The 24,790-nt window shown below is 36.7% G+C and overlaps 1 protein-coding gene across 1 annotated transcript; it reads right to left on the reverse strand.

Annotated features, from left to right (window-relative positions):
• Positions 1 to 21,894: 21,894 nt before the first annotated feature.
• Positions 21,895 to 24,169, reverse strand: LOC128643704 (bone morphogenetic protein 10; the record flags this gene model as incomplete). Its single annotated transcript, XM_053696534.1, has 2 exons — positions 21,895 to 23,221; positions 24,057 to 24,169. Coding segments are annotated over 2 exons (1,048 nt in total), but the record flags the coding sequence as incomplete, so codon positions are not given.
• Positions 24,170 to 24,790: the final 621 nt, after the last annotated feature.

Raw genomic sequence — 24,790 nt, forward strand, 5'->3', positions numbered from 1 at the left:
ATATATATATATACATATATATATATATATATATATATATATACAGTTTTGGGGGGTCAATTTTAGGAATTTGGGCAGTTCTGCTGTACCAAAAGAGAGTAACCCCATTGCATCATTTTAGAACATGTGACATAGCTGCAGATAAAAACCTTACAATTATCAAAAATAATGCAAAATATATATGTGTGATGAGGATGCCGATGAACAAATTTTTAATCTTTTTTTCTACAGTTAGAAAGCTACAGGTTTTTTGGCCATGTGGTAATTTATATTTTATATACTTTTTTTGGGGGTTAATTTACAATAATTTCTTAATTATGTGAATAAATAGCCACTGAAAGCTTTTTTTCATGCCAAAAAATAATATATATATATATATATATATATATAAATATATATATATATATATATATATAAATATATATATATATATATACTGTATATGCTAAAAATTCTCTGATACTTTGAGTAAGTTTTCCTCTAAAATTCCTTGTAGTGAAGGGGTTAAACAATTCCAAAGACCATTTTTCCCCCCACAATGTGTGTCTCTCAGTACCAACTGGCAGAAAACACAAATCAGTCATTTATTATTGAAAAAAACAGTTCCTAACTTCTCATTAGGGGCGCGATCCGATATAGATCGCAGTTTGCGGCGCAAGCGAGGGAACCGGCGTCGCCCGCAGTTTCAGCTCGCAACTCGAGCTATCCCATATAAGTCGCCGTCAGATGCTAACGTGCCGTAAGTCTGACAAACCAGCGATGTCCAGAAATCTGCGCAAGTACAAATTTCTGGCGTCGCCAGTGACTTGCGGCACGTTAGAAACTGCCGGCGCCTATAAAACCTGACTAAAGTCTAAAACACCCGCACTGTCTAACACGCCTCCCTAACATAGCCTGAAAAGTCTAACACGCCTCCCTAACATAGCCCGACAAGTCTAACCCTCTATCCGCTATCCCCCCTCACTATCCTAACAATAAAAAAGCTATTAACCCCTAAACCGTCGCTCCCGTACCCCGCCGCCAGCTATATTATATCTATAACCCCCTAAAGTGAGCCCCTAACACCGCCGCCATCTATATTAAAATTATTAACCCCTAATGTAAGCCCCTTACACCGCCGCCATCTCTATTAAAATGATTAACCCCTTATTTAATCTACCTACCCCGCCGCCAGCTATATTATCTATATTAACCCTAAGTATATTATAGTTAATATAGGTATTACATTATATATATTAACTATATTAACCCTAATTATATTAGGGTTAATATAGTTAATATAGTTACTATAGTATTTATATTAACTATATTAACTCTATCTAACCCTAACACCCCTAACTAAATTTATATTAAATTAATCTAATTCATTTATAAACTAAAATATTCCTATTTAAATCTAAATACTTACCTATAAAATAAACCCTAAGATAGCTACAATATAATTAATAATTACATTGTAGCTATGTTAGGGTTAATATTTATTTTACAGGTAAATTGTTAATTATTTTAAGTAGGTATAATAGCTATTAAATAGTTATTAACTATTTAATATCTACCTAGTTAAAATAATTACCCAATTACCTGTAAAATAAATCCTAACCTAAGTTACAAATACACCTACACTATCAATAAATTAAATAAACTACAAACATCTATCTAAAAATACAATTAAATTAACTAAACTAAATTACAAAAAAAACAAACACTAAATTACAAAAAATAAAAAAAGATTACAAGATTTTTAAGCTAATTACACCTATTCTAAGCCCCCTAATAAAATAATAAACCCCCAAAATAAAAAAATTCCCTGCCCTATTCTAAATTAAACAAATTTCAAAGCTCTTTACCTTACCAGCCCTTAAAAGGGCCTTTTGTGGGGCATGCCCCAAAGAATTCAGCTCTTTTGCATACAAATACAATACCCCCCCTATTACAACCCACCACCCACATACCCCTATTCTAAAACCACCCAAACCCCCCTTAAAAAAGCCTAACACTACCCCCCTGAAGATCTCCCTACCTTGTCTTCACCACACCGGGCCGAACTCCTGATCCGATCCGGGCGATGTCTTCCTCCAAGCGGCAAAGAAGAATTCTTCCTCCGGCAATGTCTTCCTCCAAGCGGCAACGAAGAATTCTTCCTCCGGCGACGTCTTCCTCCAAGCGGCAGCAAAGTCTTCATTCTTCCGGCGGCATCTTCAATCTTCTTTCTTCGCTCCGCCGCCGCGGAGCATCCATCCCGTACGACTACTGAACTTGGAATGAGGTACCTTTAAATGACGTCATCCAAGATGGCGTCCGCCGAATTCCGATTGGCTGATAGGATTCTATCAGCCAATCGGAATTAAGTTAGAAAAATCTGATTGGCTGATTGAATCAGCCAATCAGATTCAAGTTCAATCCGATTGGCTGATCCAATCAGCCAATCAGATTGAGCTCGCATTCTATTGGCTGATCGGAACAGCCAATAGAATGCGAGCTCAATCTGATTGGCTGATTGGATCAGCCAATCGGATTGAACTTGAATCTGATTGGCTGATTCAATCAGCCAATCAGATTTTTCTAACTTAATTCCGATTGGCTGATAGAATCCTATCAGCCAATTGGAATTCGGCGGACGCCATCTTGGATGACGTCATTTAAAGGTACCTCATTCCAAGTTCAGTAGTCGTCCGGGATGGATGCTCCGCGGCGGCGGAGCGAAGAAAGAAGATTGAAGATGCCGCCGGAAGAATGAAGACTTTGCTGCCGCTTGGAGGAAGACGTCGCCGGAGGAAGAATTCTTCTTTGCCGCTTGGAGGAAGACTTCGCCCGGATCGGATCAGGAGTTCGGCCCCGTGTGGGGAAGACAAGGTAGGGAGATCTTCAGGTGGGTAGTGTTAGGCTTTTTTAAGGGGGGTTTGGGTGGTTTTAGAATAGGGGTATGTGGGTGGTGGGTTGTAATGGGGGGGGGGTATTGTATTTGTATGCAAAAGAGCTGAATTCTTTGGGGCATGCCCCACAAAAGGCCCTTTTAAGGCTGGTAAGGTAAAGAGCTTTGAAATTTGTTTAATCTAGAATAGGGCAGGGAATTTTTTTATTTTGGGGGTTTATTATTTTATTAGGGGGCTTAGAATAGGTGTAATTAGCTTAAAAATCTTGTAATCTTTTTTTATTTTTTGTAATTTAGTGTTTGTTTTTTTTTGTAATTTAGTTTAGTTAATTTAATTGTATTTTTAGATAGATGTTTGTAGTTTATTTAATTTATTGATAGTGTAGGTGTATTTGGGGTAGGATTTATTTTACAGGTAATTGGGTAATTATTTTAACTAGGTAGATATTAAATAGTTAATAACTATTTAATAGCTATTATACCTACTTAAAATAATTAACAATTTACCTGTAAAATAAATATTAACCCTAACATAGCTACAATGTAATTATTAATTATATTGTAGCTATCTTAGGGTTTATTTTATAGGTAAGTATTTAGATTTAAATAGGAATATTTTAGTTTATAAATGAATTAGATTAATTTAATATAAATTTAGTTAGGGGTGTTAGGGTTAGATAGAGTTAATATAGTTAATATAAATACTATAGTAACTATATTAACTATATTAACCCTAATATAATTAGGGTTAATATAGTTAATATATATAATGTAATACCTATATTAACTATAATATACTTAGGGTTAATATAGATAATATAGCTGGCGGCGGGGTAGGTAGATTAAATAAGGGGTTAATCATTTTAATAGAGATGGCGGCGGTGTAAGGGGCTTACATTAGGGGTTAATAATATTAATATAGCTGGCGGCGGTATAGGGGGATTAGAATAGGGGTTAATAATTTTTATATAGGTGGCGGCGGTGTAAGGGGTCAGATTAGGGGATAGATAAGGTAGATGACAGCGGTGTAAGGGGTTCTAATTAGGGGATAGATAAGGTAGATGGCGGCGGTTTTAGGGGCTCACAGTAGGGGGTTAGTTTATGTAGATGGCGGCGGGGTCCGGGAGTGGCGGTTTAGGGGTTAATAACTTTATTAGGGATTTCGGGGGGGGGATCGCGGTTGACAGGTAGATAGACATTGCGCATGCGTTAGGTGTTAGGTTTATTTTAGCAGATCGCGTTTGACAGGGAGATAGACATTGCGCATGCGTTAGGTGTTAGGTTTATTTTAGCAGCCAGTTTAGGGAGTTACGGGGCTCCAATAGTCAGCGTAAGGCTTCTTACGGCTGCTTTTTGTGGCGAGGTGAAAATGGAGTAAGTTTTCTCCATTTTCGCCATGTAAGTCCTTACGCTGCATATTGGATACCAAACTGCGCGGGTTTGGTATACCTGCCTATAGCCCAAAAAACTACGGGCGACGGCAGAAATATACGCGCATAACTTCTAGGTTACGCCGTATATGTGATACCAAACCAGCGTAAATATTGGCGTCGCCGGCTTTTGCGGGCGACGATTTTTATCGGATGGACCCCTAGATGTGCATATGTGAATAGTATATACAGTTAAAGAGACATGAAACCCTACATTTTTCTTTTATGATTCAGATATAGCTTACCATTTTAAACAACATCCCAATTTTCTTTATACAGTATAATAACAAAATAAAATATGAATAATAATAATATAAAATATTTGATATGTTCTCTTGGTATCCTTTATTAAAAAGCATACCTAGGTAGGCTCAGAGCAGCAATGCACGACTGGGAGCTAGCTGCTGATTGGTGGCATTAGCTTCAACAAAGGATACTAAAAGAATGAAGCATGTTTGATAACAGAAGTCAATTCGAAAAAGGTGTTTAAGTTGCTCTATCTGTATAATGAAAAAAGGGCTGTATATCCCTTTAAATTACTTATTAGAAATGTTTTTCCTATATAATTTTAAATAAAATTGTTATTATAGTCTAATTTTATTTTGAGGTGTTATCTTTTGCATAAGTGTGAGTATAATGCAATCTAGTCCCTGGCCAATCCTAATGATGGGCCTTCCATATAGAAGAGTTTGAATGTCCCTAGTTAAAACATTATTATTTATTTATATTGAATACACCACTATATGTACACAGATACATATATTATCAACATTTCAGACACTGTATTCCAATTCAGTTTTAGCTGAGTAATTCTCCAACTGTGATAAAGATTATATATATATATATTTATTTATTTTATTTATTTTTTTACAAAACCACTTGTACAGTAACATAGGCATCTCCAGGGGTCTGGACTTCCTTCATAATGGGAGACCCCTCTCACTATAGACATGATTGAAAAGAAATATTAATGACCCCTATACTTGGAATTCTGTATGCCCTTATATATGGTTCTTGGAGACGCCTCTGTACAGTAATATCCTGTAACCTTGTATTATGCAAGTAGTGTTGGTTATCTGCTAAAAACAGCTGATCATGTGCACAGCCCAGGAGCACAGCAGCAGAGACTGGTTGGGTTTGGATTCTGGAGTGTGCTGATATATACTAATGTATCAGTCACTCCTTTTCAATGGCAGGTCTCTTATCATTTCCAGGATACATTACTTGGCCTTAAAAGTGTAAAATGGAAGCAGGACAGCCCAGTCCATGCAAGCTCAGGGGGGAAGCTTCAGCGTCAGTCACACTCTCCCAAGAATTTGACAAATTTGTGGCTCAGTAAAAATAACGTGAAGGGGGTTGGTTACTGCACTCTGACACCTTCTTATCATGAGGGTACGTCGCTGCAGGGCTGAAAACATGGCAGGTGACACACAGCAACATGAGATAAGAGATAACTCTAAGGTTCTGACAAGAAGAAAAAGACAAAATAAATATCTTGATAAAGATAAAATGAAATAAAAAAAAGCTAGCAACATAGCTTTAGACTTTCTTTATTAAAGCAATCCAATAATATCTCATAGAATACCTTGCATTACCTATAAGCCAAGACATCCCATTTTCCTTTAAAGGAACATTAATGCAAAAATGACATACTCTAATTAGGTAGTGCAGGTTAATTTTTCATTACTGACTCAAGCTTACCATTTGTTTAATCCCCACAAAGGGGTTAAACGGCTGTCCTGCTGTTCCAAGCTGTTGATTGGCGGCTACACAACAGCTCCTAACCAGGACACATGGTGATTGGCAGCTAGGTTTCACAGTCATTACTGATTGGCTTAATGATTATTTTCTGCTCAGAAATGTGCACATATTCTGAGCAGCCCTTTTACCTATTTGTTTAATCCCTTTGTGGCAGTTAACCTAAAGTAAGGTTCAGAGATGCAAAAATGACATGCTCTTTCTCAAGAATTAGGACATGTAATTTTACATTACAATGTTTCTTTAAAGTGATGGTAAATCCTAGCATTTAAAAAACGCTAGGATTTACCAGCACTAAAAATGAAGGCGACCTTCATTCATCAGTTTCAAACAAAACTGTGTGAAAGTTACCTTTATTTCACCGTTGCTTCAGTGGTAAACTCCAGCTGGCCACGCCACAGCTCAGTTTTTTCAATGAGGTGAGATTTTCACCTCTTAGCCAATAGCCGTGCAAGCTGTATGGTACTGTGCTGTATGCTAGCACGGCTATTGGCTAAAAGGTGGAAATTTCACCTCATTGAAAAAACTGAGCTGTGCAGTGGGTGACTGGAGGCACTTAGGTTAGCACTGAAGCCACAGTGAATTAAAGGTAACTTTCACACCGTTTTTCTTTAAACTAATGAATGAAGGTCACCTTTATTTTTAATGCTGGTAAATTCAAGTGTTTTTGAAATGCTAAGATTTACCATTACTTTAAGTAGCATTAATTTATACAGAAACGATAGTGCTTTTCTTTTAATAGAGAAAAAATACCAATAGCTGAATGACTAGTTCATAAAACATAATCACCTAGATTACAAGTTTGTGCGTTTGTCTTTTAAAGGGATAGTTAACCCAAAAAATATTTTACCATTTTTCAAAACATCTTTTTCTGTTATTGCATTCAGTTAATGACACCTATTAGCCATTTTTTATCATTTACATGCAATTTACAAAAGAAAATATAAATGCTGCCAAAGCCCTTTTTTGGATTATTATGCAGCCAAATCGCAGAGTTGTACCTAGGTAGAACAAATATGGCGTCACGCATGCGCATTTTCAGGAACTACTTACAACAGATGCACATATGTTAATTGTCTTCTGCTGCTTCATCAATATTGAACTGGATGCTGACGAAGAGGCGCATGTCGTAGGACTGGGCGTGGCACACTAGATGGCTAAAGATTGAGGGACGCTGTGGTATCAGTTGTCAATAACATATGCGCATTTGATATTGCAGATACACAAAAATGGAAGACTGTAACTTCACAGTGCATTGCGCATGCGAGTGCTCACAAGTTACAGTGCGCATGCCGAGACTGAGGACCGTCACTTATTTAAATATTAAAATTACAATATCATTGTTGCAGCGCAATTTAATGAAGGGCTCACATAGAATATCTGAAGCTACAGCCTACATTTATGGGCGGGCGTTAAGGCCTTTTTCAGGGGTAAATAAAATATATTTTTTTAACTCATAAAAGCTTTGTTTCAAGGTAAGAAACAGTACTTTATAACCTGACACCTTAACTAAGGGATTATGTATTTTGTACTACGTTCCAAAATTAAAGATTTCTAACCCTTTAACGCTGAAAATATGGTATTTTCAGCGTTAAAAAAGCACCGCCGCCATTACAAGTCTTGTCGATATAGCTGTACTGTAAGCCTTTTAGCCTGTACCGCAACGTCAGTCCCGCATTCCTAAAAATTACATAGCGCCGGTATTACGAGTTTTGCGGTGAGGCTAAAAAGCGAGCATTACCGCCTAAAATGACAAGATATGTACCGACATCAAAAGTCAGTTGTTATGAGTTTTACATTACAAACCTGTAGCATAAAATTCATAACTAAAGTGTTAAAAAGTACAGTTACACCCATAAACTACCTATTAACCCCTAAACCGAGGACCTCCAGCATCGCAAACAGTATAATAAAATCATTAACCCCTATTCTGTCGCTCCCCGACATCGTTACCACTATAACAAACTTATTAACCCCTAAACTGCCGCTTTTCTGCATCGCAAACACTATTTAAATATTATTAACCCCTAATCTGCCGTCCGCCCACATCGCCCCCACTATACTAAAGTTATTAAACCCTACACCGCCGCCACTATAATAAACTTATTAACCCCTAAACCGAAAGTCCCCACAACAAAATATACTAAACTATTAACCCCTAAACCAAAAGCCCCCCACATCGCAATAAACTAGTTTAAACTAGTAAGCCCTAAACCTAACAACCCCCTAACTTTATATTAAAATTACAATTTCCCTAGCTTAAATTAAACTAACATTTACCTGCCAAATTAAAAAAACTAAATTTAAACTAATATAATTATTAAACTAAAATTAAACTAACTACCAATTAAATAAAACTAAACTACACATTAAAAAATCCTAACACTACTTTAGTATCTAATTATAAAAAAATACTAAGTTACAAAAAATAACAAACACTAAATTACGGAAAATAAAAAACGAAATGATCAAAAATAAAATAGAATTAGACCAAATCTACTAGCCCTATCAAAATAAAAAAATAGCCTACAATAAGCTACCAATGGCCCTTAAAAGGGCCCTTTGTGGGGCATTGCCCCAAAGATATCTGCCCTTTTACCTGTAAAAAAAACACATAGACCCCCCAACAGTAAAACCCACCACCCAACCAACCCCCCAAAATAAAAAAACTATTTTTAAAGAAAACCTAAGCTACCCATTTCCCTGAAAAGGGTATTTTTATGGGCATTGCCCTTAAAAGGGCATTTAGCTCTTTTTATTTTTTTTTATTTTTTATTGAGGTTGAGAACAGACTACAACATACATGCTATGTTACAAGAGGTATACCAATACAGAAAAGAACAAAAAGCAAAATCATATCTGATATACATTTAGGGATATAGCCATAGCCATTGTATCACAGAAAAAATTTAACCATACAGGATAAACACCTCACATTTTCAGATTTAGTTTTGCTTATAAGACATTCTACAGATATGCATGACTACTTTTATAACAGAGAGAATTAAGGGGTCCCCTGACATCTTGGAACATTCTAGAAATATATACCACTTATGATACAGCATAAATGAATTCAAGAAAAACTACATTAATAATTAATACTTGTAAAACTTAGGGGAAACATTCTATAGCCATGCATAACCAGCTTTGCATTAGAAAAAAAAAATGACATATATAACTTGTGTTACAGCATAAATGAAATAAAGGGATGTCACAATAATACTTTCAATATTTAAGGTTGCGATACAAATAAGATAGACCTCTTAAGTAGCCCTTCCAAACAGGAAGGTACATTATATGGAAATGGGGGGGGGTTGGTCATTTAGGCATGGTAGATAATGTAGACTAAAAGTTATGGCAGTGAAATAATAGATGATAATAATCATTAATAAGGATAGAGCTCCTCCTACAAGCAAGCTAAAATGGTCTATAGTATGAGTGTATACCTTATGATCGGATAGAGGAAACCAATTATAATAAAATTTACAGTGAGAACTTGACGGGACAAACCGGGCTTAAGTTTAAGAGAATATGTAAAAATGGGAACTGATTAAAAGGCAGCACATTGGATATGAAGTGGAGTAGCATTGGAGACATATGTATTTGCCGTAACTACTTGACAGCCATATATAGTACATTGACACCATTCCTAGAACCCTGTTACAAGATAATAGCATCACTTATATAGGGTAATTGTTACTGCGATGTGAAGCTAGGTCCAGAACTCTTCCATAGAGTCATACACTAATATAATACAGGCTTCACGCTGCCCCGGCCGCAGGCAGCAATGCGCCCCATTTAGGAGCTATATCCAAGCTCCAGGAAGAAATGTAATACATAAAATTTTCTTTGAAACAGTGACCTAGCTAGGGGGGTGGTATTCAAACCTTACATAAGTCAGCATAAATTCATATTTAGATAGTGCTAAATTTAAGTTCCATTAATATCACGATGTGCGCTAATAAACTGTAAATAATGCCAACACAGGTAGCCTCGACCAAACAAAGTAAACATTATCATAAAGAAACTTTTAAAAAAGGTCCCGGTGTCCACATATACATGTCTCATTGCAAGCACGGAGGCTATGTCCAGATTAACCAATGCCTCTTCGATGGCCACATGGAACATATTGCCCTTGCTGTACATGTCCCAGAAATAACCTCCACTCAGCAAGGGAATCAACGCCTAAAGTGCAATGCACTAATGGTCTCTCACATTTATGGTACTGCATCTCTTGGCCGGTCCTCTCCAGCATATACATCTTGAAGCGCCATGAAATGGAAAACAGTATCCTTTTGCCAGTGTCAGCTAATTGTCCTGTCGCCTGTAGAGTGACATAGATCTCGTTCTCGGCCATCAAACTTCTATGTCGTGTGTCTGGTATGCGATTGTTAGGAAGTTGCAGACCAATTTGCACCTCACAAATGTCGGGCTCCGTTACTGATTTTCTGGCCTCCCTTGTGGAAAGAAGAGTTCCGCTCTGAGCTGAGTTGTCAGGTTGCACCAGTTTATCTGAGAGCAAACCATCCCGTGCCACTCGAGCCATCACTGGAGGACCTATAGTAGGTACATCTAGAGCAGCTTGCAAAGACTCTGTAAAAGCAATCTGGTAGCTCAGTAGTAGCTCCCTGATGTCATCTAGTAAATGGAAAACAAGCTCTGTATTAATCCTGGGCGCCATGATGCAACGACTCTCCGCCATTAAGTGCATAAAAGAAGAGGGACTAGGGCTCAGTTTTTGTATAGTGAAGCCTTATGGTGTCTCCGCTGCCAGTAATTTAAGTCAGAGGCTTTCGGTACTTACACCGTCGTTACAATGTGGTAGATCTTTGATGCTTATTAGGGTCTTTCTTCTCATATAGTTAAAAGATGGCCGCTCTCAAAAAGGCCTCACCCCACATCGGCACCAGAGCAGGCTGGATTCCTGTAATCCTCGATGATCTTTTAGCTGCAGATTTTGTAGTTGAGGTCTGTGGGCTATGAGATGCCCGGTAGCTGTTAAATGAACTGAGCTGAACGGCCAAATATAAGAATATTAACAATAAATAGCCGGAGCTATAACCTCTTGCGACCGTTCAGGCTCAGCGCTAGCTCCACCCCCGGCATTTAGCTCTTTAACAAGCCCAAACCCTAATCTAAGAAAAAACCCCACCCAAAAAAAACCCCTTAAATAAAGCCTAACACTAACCCCCGACGATCCACTTACAGTTTTTGAAGTCCCGCTTGAACGATCTTCATCCCGGCAGCGACGTCCTGATCCAAGTGGCGAAAAGTCTTCATCCAGACGGCCTCTTCAATCTCTTTGCATCTTCTATCTTGATCCCGGAGGCGCGGAGCAGGTCCATCCTGAAGACATCCGGCGCAGAGCATCCTCTTCATACGGTTGCCGCCGTACACTAAATCTTCAATGCAAGGGACGCGATTCAAGATGGCGTCCCTTGCATTCCTTTTGGCTGAAAAATTTGAATCAGCCAATAGGAATTAGGGCTGCTAAAATCCTATTGGCTATTCAAATCAGCCAATAGGATTTAAGCAGCTCTCATTCTATTGGCTTGTATAGTGGGGGTTTGTATAGTGTTAGGCGGTGTTTGTTTGTTTTTTGGAGCAAAAGAGCTGTTTATCTCAGGGCAATGCCCTACAAAAGGCCCTTTTAACGCCCCCCCCCCCCCCAAGGCCCTTTTAAGGGCCCTTGGTAGTTTATTCTAGATTAGGCTTTTTTATTTTGGGGTGTTTTTTTTTTTAAAAGGGTATTAGAATAGGAATAATCTTTAATATTTTGGATAATTTCGTTTTGTTTTTTTTGTTTTTTTGTAATGTCAGGTTTTTTTATTTTTTGTAATTTTAGTGATTTTTTTTTTAATGTTAGGTTTTAGTGTAAGGCAGGTTACTTTTTATTTCACAGGTACGTTTGTATTTATTTTAGCTAGGTAGTTAGTAAATAGTTAATAACTATTTACTAACTAGTCTACCTAGTTAAAATAAATACAAACTTACCAGTGAAATAAAAATAAAACCTAAGCTAGCTACAATATAACTATTAGTTACATTGTAGCTAGCTTAGGTTTTATTTCACAGGTAAGTATTTAGTTGTAAACAGGTATTATTTAGTTAATAATTGTAAATTTAATTTAGATCTATTTTAATTATGTTAAAGTTAGGGGGTGTTAGGGTTAGGTTTAGGGGTAGGGTTAGGTTTAGGGGTAGGGGTTTATAGTATAATTTAGGTTGTTGCGATGTGGGGGGCTGGCGGTTTAGGGGTAATAGGTTTATTTAGTTAATAATTGTAATTTTAATTTAGCTATATTTTAATTATGTTAAAGTTAGGGGGTGTTAGGGTTAGGGTTATGTTAGGGTTAGGGGTTAATATAGTTTAATTTAGGTTGTTGTGATGTTGGGGGGGCTGGCGGTTTAGGGGTTAATAGGTTTATTTAGTGGTAGTGATGTGGGAGGCCAGAGGTTTAAGGGTTAATAACTTTATTTTGTTGCAGCGATGTTGGGGAGTGGCGGAATAGGGATTAATAACTTTAATATAGTTTGCAGTGATGTTGGGGTGCGACGGAATAGGGGTTAATAACTTTAGTATAGTGGCGGCAATATTGGGAGCGGCAGATTAGGGGTTAATAGTTTTATTTAGGTGGCAGCGATATCAGGAGCGGCAGATTAGGGGTTAATAACATTATGTTGGGGGTGGCAGATTAGCGGTGTTTAGACTTGGGGTTTATGTTAGCGTGTTAGGTTTAAACTGTATTTTCTTTTTCCCCATAGACATCAATGGGGCTGCGTTACGGAGCTTTTGTTTCCGCAATCGCAGGTGTTAGGCTTTTTTTTAGCCGGCTCTCCCCATTGATGTCTATGGGGAAAGCGTGCACGAGCACATCAAAACACTGCTTGTATTTGGGTGCGGCATGGAGCTCAAAATCTCCATATCGCACACGCAGCGCTATAGGGGGTTAAATAACGCCACTTTTGTGGCGTTCTTTACTTTCCCTATAGCGCTCAAAACTCGTAATCTAGGTGAGTGTGCATTATTTATGACCTGTATATGTGGCTTGAAACTACAAAAGTAATTTTTTTTTCATAATTCTTGGCTATTATCTCTGTTATGTGTTTTTGTTGTATCTGCTATACCATTCTGTATCAAATATTTCCACATTTATTTCAATCAAGTAAATATTTTGAAAAGGTTATGTGTTTTTTCCCCCTAGTTTCCCCACCCCTGTATTTTACAAAGTGGTGAGAATTATATGCAAATCCTTGGGTGAGCATCTGTATTACATTATCTAGCACAATATAAATGTAATTATACTGCTGACAAACAGAATACACGTGCGTAGCATCTTTGCTGTAGAGCATTTAAACTGAAAGGAAAAATAGAACAATCCCATTTGCTGGGTAGGAGGTAGCCTGATAAAAAAAATTCAAAACTCTAGGGAAATCACTGCAAAAGCACCAAAACTAACAAAAAAATGTAATGGTTTATTTTGCAGTTGTTTCTTTGATAACTGTATTTTTTTTAGACTTTTTGAAATCACTTGTATAATGCTAAATATAATGAAAATAATGAATTTACATACTCTTTTTCTGATTAAAATCCTCAAATCACAGATTATCTTGGTGTATTTTACTGGAAATATAATGGGTCTTTGGTAGATACAATCCCAGATATGTGTGGGTGTTAATAAACCCTCAGATGAGGCAGTAGAAGGGTTAATTGTTACCAATTATTCAGATTGATTTATTGGTCCCAATTTATCAAAGGTATTGCGGACCTGATCCGACACTGCGGATCAGGTCCGCAAGACCTCGCTAAATGCGGAGAGCAATACGCTCTCCGCATTTAACATTGCACCAGCAGCTCACAAAAGCTGCTGGTGCAACGCCGCCCCCTGCTGACTCGCGGCCAATCGGCCACCAGCAGGGAGGTGTCAATCAACCCAATCGTATTCGATCAGGTTGATTTCCAGCGATTCCTGTTCGCCTGCTCAGAGCAGGCGAACAGGGTTATGGAGCAGCGGTCTTTAGACCGCTGCTTCATAAGTTGTGTTTCTGGCGAGTCTGAAGACTCGCCAGAAACACGGCCCTTCAAGCTCCGTACGGGGCTTGATAAATGACATTACTAAATAGCAGCCTATTTTGGCATAGCCCAGCTATGGGCTAGACTACAAGTGGAACACAATCAATAATGAAGAATAGTTTTATAAATGTATGGTAAACAAGGTTTACAAATAAAGCAAAGATACTTAACACGGCCAACATTTCAATTTTAATGGACAGCACAGGGGTCATTAATAATGCTTGTATTACAAGTGATAGTGCTGAAAAATAGTGCTCTTTAGGGGGCCTGATTTAAAGTGTTTATGCTTAAAAATATGTATAACAAAACTTCAAAATATATTAAAACAATGTATTTAATTTATATTAATGCATATTGAATGCAAAATAAAGTTTATTATTGAAAAAAAAGTGATTTAAAGGTAAATGAAACCAAAAATATTTATTTTATGATTCAGATACAGAATACAATTTTAAACAACTTTCCAATTTACTTCTATTATCTAATTTGCTCCATTCTCTTGCTACCCTTTGTTGGAGAAGCAGCAATGCATTACTGGGAGCTAGCTGAACACGTTGGGTGCAGCCACCAATCAGCAGCTCCTAAGCCTACCTAGGTATTCTTTTCAACAAAAGATACCAAAAGAACAAAACACATTAGACAATAGAAGTAAGTTGGAAAGTTGTTGGGTTTCATGTCTATTTATAGAGATATGGTTCATGACAAGGTGTGGGACTGGGAAGACCTCAAATGTGTGTATAATTTATATACATGTGTGTATGTATGCATGTGTGTAGTGTTTAATTCATGTTTCAACACTATAATATATAATTACTTAATTTGAGGTTTAGCACACCTTTAGATTAGTGCTTATGAAATAGTTCTACAGCGTGACCCCATTGAAGTCTGTTACGTAAAAGTGCTACCCAACATCCAGATATTAGCGCACCCAAGACTTACGCTAGAGTGATAATGAAATACTTTCAGCTTGCAATATGAGTGCAAAAATAACAACATTTTTGGTTTAACTTGAGTGATCTTTGCCCTCTATTTTGATGGATAAATGACACTATTGCTCGCTATTGCTTACTATGCAAAGTAGAGCTATTGAGACGAGGTAAGTTTGTGATCTACTTACACATGTGCTAAACATAAGAAAATCTAAGCTTGTATGTGAAATGTATCTTTCTGTAACAGGACATAATATAGAAGCAGTTTTGCAACATATTTGTGCTATCACTGTTTAAGCGGCATACGCACATATGCTGATAATAACCTCATTTGAACACTGTGGCCACTCAGAGAACAAGTAATGGTGACTACTGTACCAGCAAGTCTAAATTATATAAGTCACCTCTGATTCGCTAAGCAGGCGTAGTGTTTGAATGTTGGTGTGCAGAGCATTCACAGCATATGTGCATATACCACTGAAAACAGTAATTACTTTCATTTGAAGCATTTTGTTAATACAAATATATTACATAGATACATCTTTTCTATGTTCATTTCAAATTTGATCAAAATTTGACTTGTGCTGAATCCCCTGTTTTTTTATTGAGGACATGGTGGTGCAGGATATAATTGTGCAAAACATATTTTTACATTTATTTGAAAGTTGTATGTAAGTCAAATTGAACTCTCATGTTTCAGATAGAAAATGCAATTTTATTAGGCTTTTCAATTTACTTCTATTATCAAATTAACTTCATTCTCTTGGCATACCTATGTAGGCTTAGGAGCAGCAATGTACTACTGGAAGCAAGATGGTGATTGGTGGTTAAGCACATATGACTCTTGCCATTGGCTCACCACTTGTTTAGCTAGGCCCTAGGGGGGCGATTTAACAAATGTAGCGAATCATGTCCGCCTGACATCGCTAAATGCCAACAGCATACGCTGTCAGTATTTAACATTGCACAAGCATTTCTGGTGAAATGCTTGAGAAATGCCGCACCCTGCACATTCGTGGCCAATCTTACGACCGCTGCTTCTTAAAGGGACATGCCACCCACATTTTTTCTTTTATGATTTAGAAAGAGAATGCAATGTTAAACATCTTTCTAATTTACTTATATTATCTCATTTGTTTTATTCTCTTTATATTCTTTGATGAAAAGCATATCTAGATATGCTCACTAGCTGCTGATTGGTTGCTGCACATAAAAGCATCATGTGATTGGCTCACCATGTGCATTGCTTTTTCTTCAAATAAGGATATTTAAAAAAATGAAGCAAAATAAATTATGGAAGTAAATTGTAATGTTGTTTAAATTTCTATTCTCTATCTGAATCATGAAAGAAAGATTTTGGGTTTAGTGGCCCTTTAACTTCTGTTTCCGGGAAGCCGGAAACTTCGGGTATAGATTGCAGCATCCGCTGTTTAATAAATCTACCCCTAGGAGTGCATTCTAGCTAGTAATATGTAAGCAATAATACAATAACCGTCTAACATATTAGAACATTCTCATTTAGAATGCTATGTGCCTTTATCTTAAGCCCATACTATCACTACTGTTTGAGAGGGAAATTGCAAATCACACAGCCTTGTGGTCTTCTGGTCAATGCTTAGATGTCTAGTGAAAGAGCCCTTTATATCTTTCGAACACACCTGAGTAAGTCATAATAAAGATAAAAATATGTGGTGCTAGATGCAAGCAAAGCTAATTTTAAAAATGTAAAAGAAAAGTACCATTAAAGACCACAAGCGCAATGCGCATCAGGCGTTTTGTTTGTGTCTCCCCTAATTCGGTTTGTATTGTGCCTTTGTTTTTAATGTAATCTTGCAACTGTTTTGCTGTTTATTTTTTTAAATAGCTTTTCTAAATAAATGATTGTGTCTTGACACATCAGACTAATTAGTGGCCGCCCAATTTGGTTCCTTATTTTAGGGATATTTAACAGTCATTGATTGTGATTTGCATAGCAATTTTTATATTCATGTTGTTGGTGCCCATTTAGATGTCAAGCTCTCTAATTGCTTAGGTTCAACATAGATTTTTTTTTTGTGGCTATATATTATTTGCATGCACAAGTAATGAGACTTATAATAGATACTGTTTATTCTGGTAAAATGTTGTATTTGAAACCATTAACATTTTAATTGGTTGCTATTTAATGTTATGTTTTAGTTTCACACTCAGTGATATTGTAGTATATATAAGTTGTTATAGAGATTACATTTGATTAAAGTGCCCTTAATGTGTTTCCAATGACTAGTTATACCAGAAACAGAGTATAAAATATATGAGAATGTGCTCTTTAAATTTTATTTTTTATATATGAAATAGCTGGCATTGTTCTTTTATACCACAACATATTAAAATGGACTGAGCTTGCCAGAAACTCAGATCTCCTTATTTTATAATTTTTTCTACACACGTTTCATTATCTTATCTTTGTCTGTATAGCAAAGCCCAATACTTAGACAGAACTATTAAAATTAACATCTGCTACTAGGAGTGTAACTTCTGCTGGCCATGTTTACATATCTTGGGGTCGATCCGATAAAAATCGTCGCCCGCAAAAGCCGGCGACGCCAATATTTACACTGGTTTAGTATCACATATACGGCGTAACCTAGAAGTTACGCGCGTATATTTCTGCCGTCGCCCGTAGTTTTTTGGGCCATAGGCAGGTATACCAAACCAGCGCAGTTTGGTATCCAATATGCAGCGTAAGGACTTACGTGGCGAAAATGGAGAAATCTTACTCCATTTTCACCTCGCCACAAAAAGCAGCCGTAAGAAGCCTTACACTGACTATTGGAGCCCCGTAACTCCCTAAACTAACTAGAAAAGAAACCTAACACCTAACGCATGCGCAATGTCTATCTACCTGTCACCCGCGATCTGCTAAATAAAACCTAACACCTAACGCATGCGCAATGTCTATCTTCCTGTCAACCGCGATCCCCCCCCCCCCGAAATCCCTAATAAAGTTATTAACCCCTAAAACCGCAGCTCCCGGACCCCGCCGCCATCTACATAAACTAACCCCCTACTGTGAGCCCCTAAAACCGCCGCCATCTACCTTATCTATCCCCTAATCTGACCCCTTACACCGCCGCCACCTATATAAAAATTATTAACCCCTAATCTAATCCCCCTATACCGCCGCCAGCTATATTAATATTATTAACCCCTAATGTAAGCCCCTTACACCGCCGCCATCTCTATTAAAATGATTAACCCCTAATTTAATCTACCTACCCCGCCGCCAGCTATATTATCTATATTAACCCTAAGTATATTATAGTTAGTATAGGTATTACATTATATATATTAACTATATTAACCCTAATTATATTAGGGTTAATATAGTTGATATAGTTACTATAGTATTTATATTAACTATATTAACTCTATCTAACCCTAACACCCCTAACTAAATTTATATTAAATTAATCTAATTCATATTATAAACTAAAATATTCCTATTTAAATCTAAATACTTACCTATAAAATGAACCCTAAGATAGCTACAATATAATTAATAATTACATTGTAGCTATGTTAGGGTTAATATTTATTTTACAGGTAAATTGTTAATTATTTTAACTAGGTATAATAGCTATTAAATAGTTATGAACTATTTAATATCTACCTAGTTAAAATAATTACCCAATTACCTGTAAAATAAATCCTAACCTAAGTTACAAATACACCTACACTATCAATAAATTAAATAAACTACAAATATCTATCTAAAAATACAATTAAATAAACTAAACTAAATTACAAAAAAAAAAAAACACTAAATTACAAAAAATAAAAAAAAGATTACAAGATTTTTAAGCTAATTACACCTATTCTAAGCCCCCTAATAAAATAATAAAGCCCCCCAAAATAAAAAAAATTCCCTGCCCTATTCTAAATTAAAACAAGTTCAAAGCTCTTTACCTTACCAGCCCTTAAAAGGGCCTTTTGTGGGGGCATGCCCCAAATAATTCAGCTCTTTTGCATTTAAAAACATATACAATACCCCCCCCCCCATTACAACCCACCACCCACATACCCCTATTCTAAACCCACCCAAACCCCCCTTAAAAAAGCCTAACACTACCCCCCTGAAGATCTCCCTACCTTGTCTTCACCACACCGGGCCGAACTCCTAATCCGATCCGGGCGATGCCTTGCTCCAAGCGGCAAAGAAGAATTCTTCCTCCGGCGATGTCTTCCTCCAAGCGGCAAAGAAGAATTCTTCCTCCGGCGACGTCTTCCTCCAAGCGGCAGCAAAGTCTTCTTCCTTCCGGCAACATCTTCCATGAAGCGGCATCTTCAATCTTCTTTCTTCGCATCCATCCCGGCCGACGGCTGAACGACGAATGAGGTACTTTTAAATGACGTCATCCAAGATGGCGTCCGCCGAATTCCGATTGGCTGATAGGATTCTATCAGCCAATCGGAATTAAGTTAGAAAAATCTGATTGGCTGATTGAATCAGCCAATCAGATTCAAGTTCAATCCGATTGGCTGATTGGTTCAGCCAATCGGATTGAACTTGAATCTGATTGGCTGATTCAATCAGCCAATCAGATTTTTCTAACTTAATTACGATTGGCTGATGGTGTAGGGGGATGTAGATTGTAGGCAAAAGAGCAGTTTACTTTGTGACAAAGCCCCGCCAAAAGCCCTTTTAAGGGCTGGCAAAAGAGCTGTTACTTTGGGGCATGGCCCGCAAAAAGCCCTTTTAAGGGCTGGTAAAAGAGCTGTTACTTTGGGGCAATGCCACGCAAAAAGCCCTTTTCAGGGCTATTTGTAGGGTTAGACTTAGGTTTAGTGGTAGGGATAGTTTAGTATTTTAGGGGTTAAATAATTTAATATAGATGGCGGCGGGGTAGGGGGATTAGATTAGGGGTTAATAATTTTAAAATAGCGGCGGCTTAGGGGCTCACTTTAGGGGGTAGGTAAGGTAGATGGCGGCGGTGTTAAGGGCTCACTTTAGGGGGTTATAGATTTAATATAGCTGGCGGCGGTTTAGGGGTTAATAACTTTAATAGGTAGCGGCGGGCTCCGCGAGCGGCGGTTTAGGGGTTAATACATATTTTATTGTTAGGCTAGTGAGGGGGGATAGCGGATAGAGGGTTAGACGTGTCGGGCTATGTTAGGGAGGCGTGTTAGACTTGTCGGGCTATGTTTGGGAGGCGTGTTAGACAGTGCGGGTGATTTAGACTTTAGTCAGGTTTTGTAGGCGCCGGCAGTTTCTAACGTGCCGTAAGTCACTGGCGACGCCAGAAATTTGTACTTGAGCAGATTTCTGGACATCGCTGGTTTGTCAGACTTACGGCACGTTAGCATCTGACGGCGACTTATATAGGATAGCTTGAGTTGCGAGCTGAAACTGTGGGCAACGCCGGTTCCCTCGCTTGCGCCGCAAACTACGATCTATATCGGATCGCGCCCCTTTTTTATAGCTAGTACTTAAGCATTTAAATGTTCAGGAGAGACAGGGATACCACAGGCAACATCAGCTATGTGAAATACCAAAATAAAGGTAGAGATATTTTTTACACAATTTAATACACCCCAGAAGGTCAAATGAATGACTGGGATCAAATTAAAGGGGGAGGATTTTTTACAGCACACTGTCCCTTTAAACTTTCATGATTTCGATAGAGCATTGAACCTTGAACAACTTGCCCTTTTCCTTTTACTTCTATTGTTTAATTTACTTTACAGACATATGTAGGCCCAGGAGCAACAATGCACTACTGGGAGCTAGCTGATGATTGGTTTCTGTATATATATATATATATATATATATATATATATGCCTCTTGTCATTGGCTCACCTGATGTATTCAGCAAGCTCACAGAAGAGCATTGCTGCTTCTTCAACAAAAGATAACAAGAGAACAAAGCACATTTTATTATAGTAAATAGTAATAATAGTAAAGTAAATTGCATATTTGTTTAATGCTGAATCATGAAATAAATTAAATGCATTTTTGAAGTTTTATATCCTTTAAGGAGCGGTATGGGGGTGCTACAATTTATTTAATATTTATTTTGTCTGAATGAGATAAACATAGAACAGTGTTGCCCTTGGTACAAATATGCTAGTCATTAAAATAAGATCTGCTAATGCTCTCAGTGACAAATAGAGCCATACAGAACTGATTGAACACACAGTATAGGATCATCTATATGTGTTTTGCCACAATGACCTTGCAGAATTTGTAACGTTATCATTATTGTGTATTAATACAGCAAGACCAATTTGCACATCATTTAGCATGCAGCACTTTCAATATTCTATTTGATAATATTAACCCAAGGACCACTGCCAATTTAACATGAATATATCCAATAAAATTCAACTACAAACACATTTAACAGCAGGCTGTTAATATTTAATTAATATAAACTTCTGCTTTCAAATGCCACATAAAAACATTTTAATTTGTTTCAAAGCTTTATCAAGCATTAGCTGAATTTACTTTTCAACCACCAATGTGATATGTACACATACAGGGTTTTGCACTGAGTTATAAATAAAAGAAAGATTTGTGTGCCAAAATAAAATGAAACATTACAACAAACACAAGCAACAGCTGGTCACAAAAGATTTATATACATCACAGTTAAAGTGATACACATTGGATTTATTTGCTAATTAGCATATTGTTGTTGGTTTATTTAATGCCATATCATTGATATTATATCCAGTATAATCACAGTATAATCACATGATTTGTCCAGAATTGATGGATTTAATGCCATATCATTGATATTATATCCAGTATAATCACATGATTTATCCAGAATTGATGGATATGGAGGTTTACTCATATTTGTCTTTATTGAATAAAAAAGAGCATTGCAGAAGTTAAAATTCATTATCAACAGTGGGACTTAGTTCCTGAGTGCATTGTAGTCCTGAACTGCTATCTAAATCAGTCTGCTTCCAAATTGTTGGGTGGCATATATGAAGGAGATTACTAGCAGTTTAGCCTGTTTATAAATGTATCATCATTATGAAGCTGTATTTTACAATAGTGCACCTTACAGTTCACATCTTGATTTAATTAAAGGCACAATTTGAACTCTATTAAACAATTTTAAAAACATATATTATCTGTACACACATTCTTAAATAAACTCTTTAAATAAGGAAATACAAAATGTACATATTTACACAAAACAAAAACTTGTGTACACATACTTTGTTATTACTATCTGCAACCACACTCTGACACTACCATGCCTTCATATTTGTACTTGTAGGTAACCACTCCTGCATCCAAGTAGAGAATGGATATTGGGTCAAGTTTTGTAGCAACACAACAGGCTTTTGATGCCCTCTGCGCATTCTTCATATGGACTAGTGTCTGCACTATTGCGTGTTTGGTTGGTGTGACATGTTCCGTTAGAGGGTAAGAGCAAACACCTCGGCACTCATAGGCCTCATATCCTGATGGGGCAATAATCCAGGAGTCCCATCCAATCTCTTTGAAGTCGATGTAGAGTGAGGTCTTTTTGCAATAGTTACCCTTGGCATTCCTCCTGATTCGGGAGCTGGCATCATAAATGATATTGGATCTCATCTGCAGCAATGACTCCTCGCTGGGCATATTGCCTAAATTTCCAAGATTATCATTATCCTGACCAAGTTCCTGTTCATGACTGATCATGTCATTCAATTCCTCTTTTTCTTCTTTCCGGTCACTGCTTTGGTCATCTGAAAAAACAATAAGTAGTGGTTCTTGCTTTGTCTCTGGCCTTATATCTATGTCTAGGTTTCCGTCTCCAGTTGCTTCTATATCAACATCTGAATTTTGTAAATGTATTTCTAACTTGTGAGTAGTCAATTCTGATCTACTCCAGCGTCGAACCACCTCTGTGATATCAAACATTTCCCATTCACTTTTGGTTTTGTAGACCAACCTAGATGCCAGTTCAGATGCCTTTCTCGTACCATCTTGTTCAATATGTATTTCATAGATGGTGACTTTCCTGTTCACACCATCATACTTCATCCTGGCATTTGGTACAAGCATGTAGAGTTTCAATTCAGCCATTACCATTTCCTCATGGTGTGGAATAGACATGTTAAAAAGCAAAGGGTATTTTCTCACCCCAATTACATCGCTGTAGGACATGGAGAAATCTGCAAAAAAATAATAAAAGCAAAATTAATTATTTTAATTATATAAAAACTTGGTCATACAGTTTAAAACATAACTATATAAGTAGATCTTTTGGGTCACTCTTTTATATCTGGGTTATTTCATGAACACTCCACTCAGTTTGTATTATCTCTACCCCAAACAAATTTTCATTTTTATTTAAATGTTAGTCTTTTCCACAACCCTATAATATATATATATATATATATATATATATATATGTATATATATATATATATATATATATATTATTTTTTTGTATTATTTTTTTGTTTAATTAAATTGAATGAAACATTAACAATAACATAACTATGCCAGAAAATGTCATTCTGAAGAGAAGGAAAAGTATTTCAGCTATGATAAGAACTAGAACAGTGGGTTATATTATGTGGACATTGATTGGCATGCCTAGATGGAAAACGAGGAAGTCTCTGGACATTTAATGAGATCTAAATGAACATGTCCTCTGGAAATGATAATGAAAATGATAATAAATATATAAAAATAAATGAATTTCAACTTGTGTGTGACAGATACATTTGTTGATATATAAAAACAACATTGTGTATGTAAAGCAACGTTATAATCTGAGATGTAATACTTTTCCACAATAAAGAAACATACAAAAGCAATATATAAAATAGATAAACAATGGTAAATATGTTTATTGATGTTTCAAGGATGGCTTTTACCTCATCTATTCTCTCATCATATTATACACATATAACTCCCTACTCATCTCCTTCCCCCCATACACATCTTTTTAGTTGTTAAGAACATATACCCTGAAATAGACCTGCTGAGTATTATATATACCAGCTGAGCAGGGAGGTCTGCTTAGCGTCTCCTCACACTGTTTGCAGTTCAGTCCCGTGCTGTTAGCACCTTTCCTGCTTGGGAACTTGTGGTCAGAACATTCACACACTTGTCTGAAGTGGAAGAATATATGAATTTAGAACATAACGTGAGACTAAATCAGGTTAAGCATCTAAAGACTGCTGTTTAAATGTCAGTGGCATAAAATTATCTACCAAAAATTGGTTATTTTCAAAACTTTATTTAAAACCTCTTCATTAACGTAGTAAAGATTAATTAAAAGAACAAAAATATAGTGAAAATAAATTAGCTTTTTTACAATTGGGTATTAGAGGGTATTGCTTAGGGATTTTGGGGAGAATAAAAATATAAGTGTATAAAAATGGGGTATAAAAAAGAATATGAATCGGTTTAGTGAACGCCGTGTGTTATTTTGTAAGAAAACAATGCATAATTAACTGAGAATAGTTAGTATTCCAGTTAATGTTTGCAATTATAGTTCACATTTCACCACCTTTCTAAGTGCAATTAATGTCATATGTATTTGTTTATCAATAAAGTTAATAACAACAATGTCTTTATGTCACTGTTGATTTTGCTGACATACCACAAAAGCCCAGTCTTATGTTTGTTACATATATTATCTGGAAGTGATTGTCAAAAACAATATACTATTGCAATACAAAGTGCATTTAAAAAAAAAAAAAAAGGTTTAATAAGCTTTTTTTAAAATG

The sequence above is a fragment of the Bombina bombina genome, unplaced genomic scaffold (assembly GCF_027579735.1).
Source record: "Bombina bombina isolate aBomBom1 unplaced genomic scaffold, aBomBom1.pri scaffold_779, whole genome shotgun sequence".
Classification (NCBI taxonomy): Eukaryota; Metazoa; Chordata; class Amphibia; order Anura; family Bombinatoridae; genus Bombina; species Bombina bombina.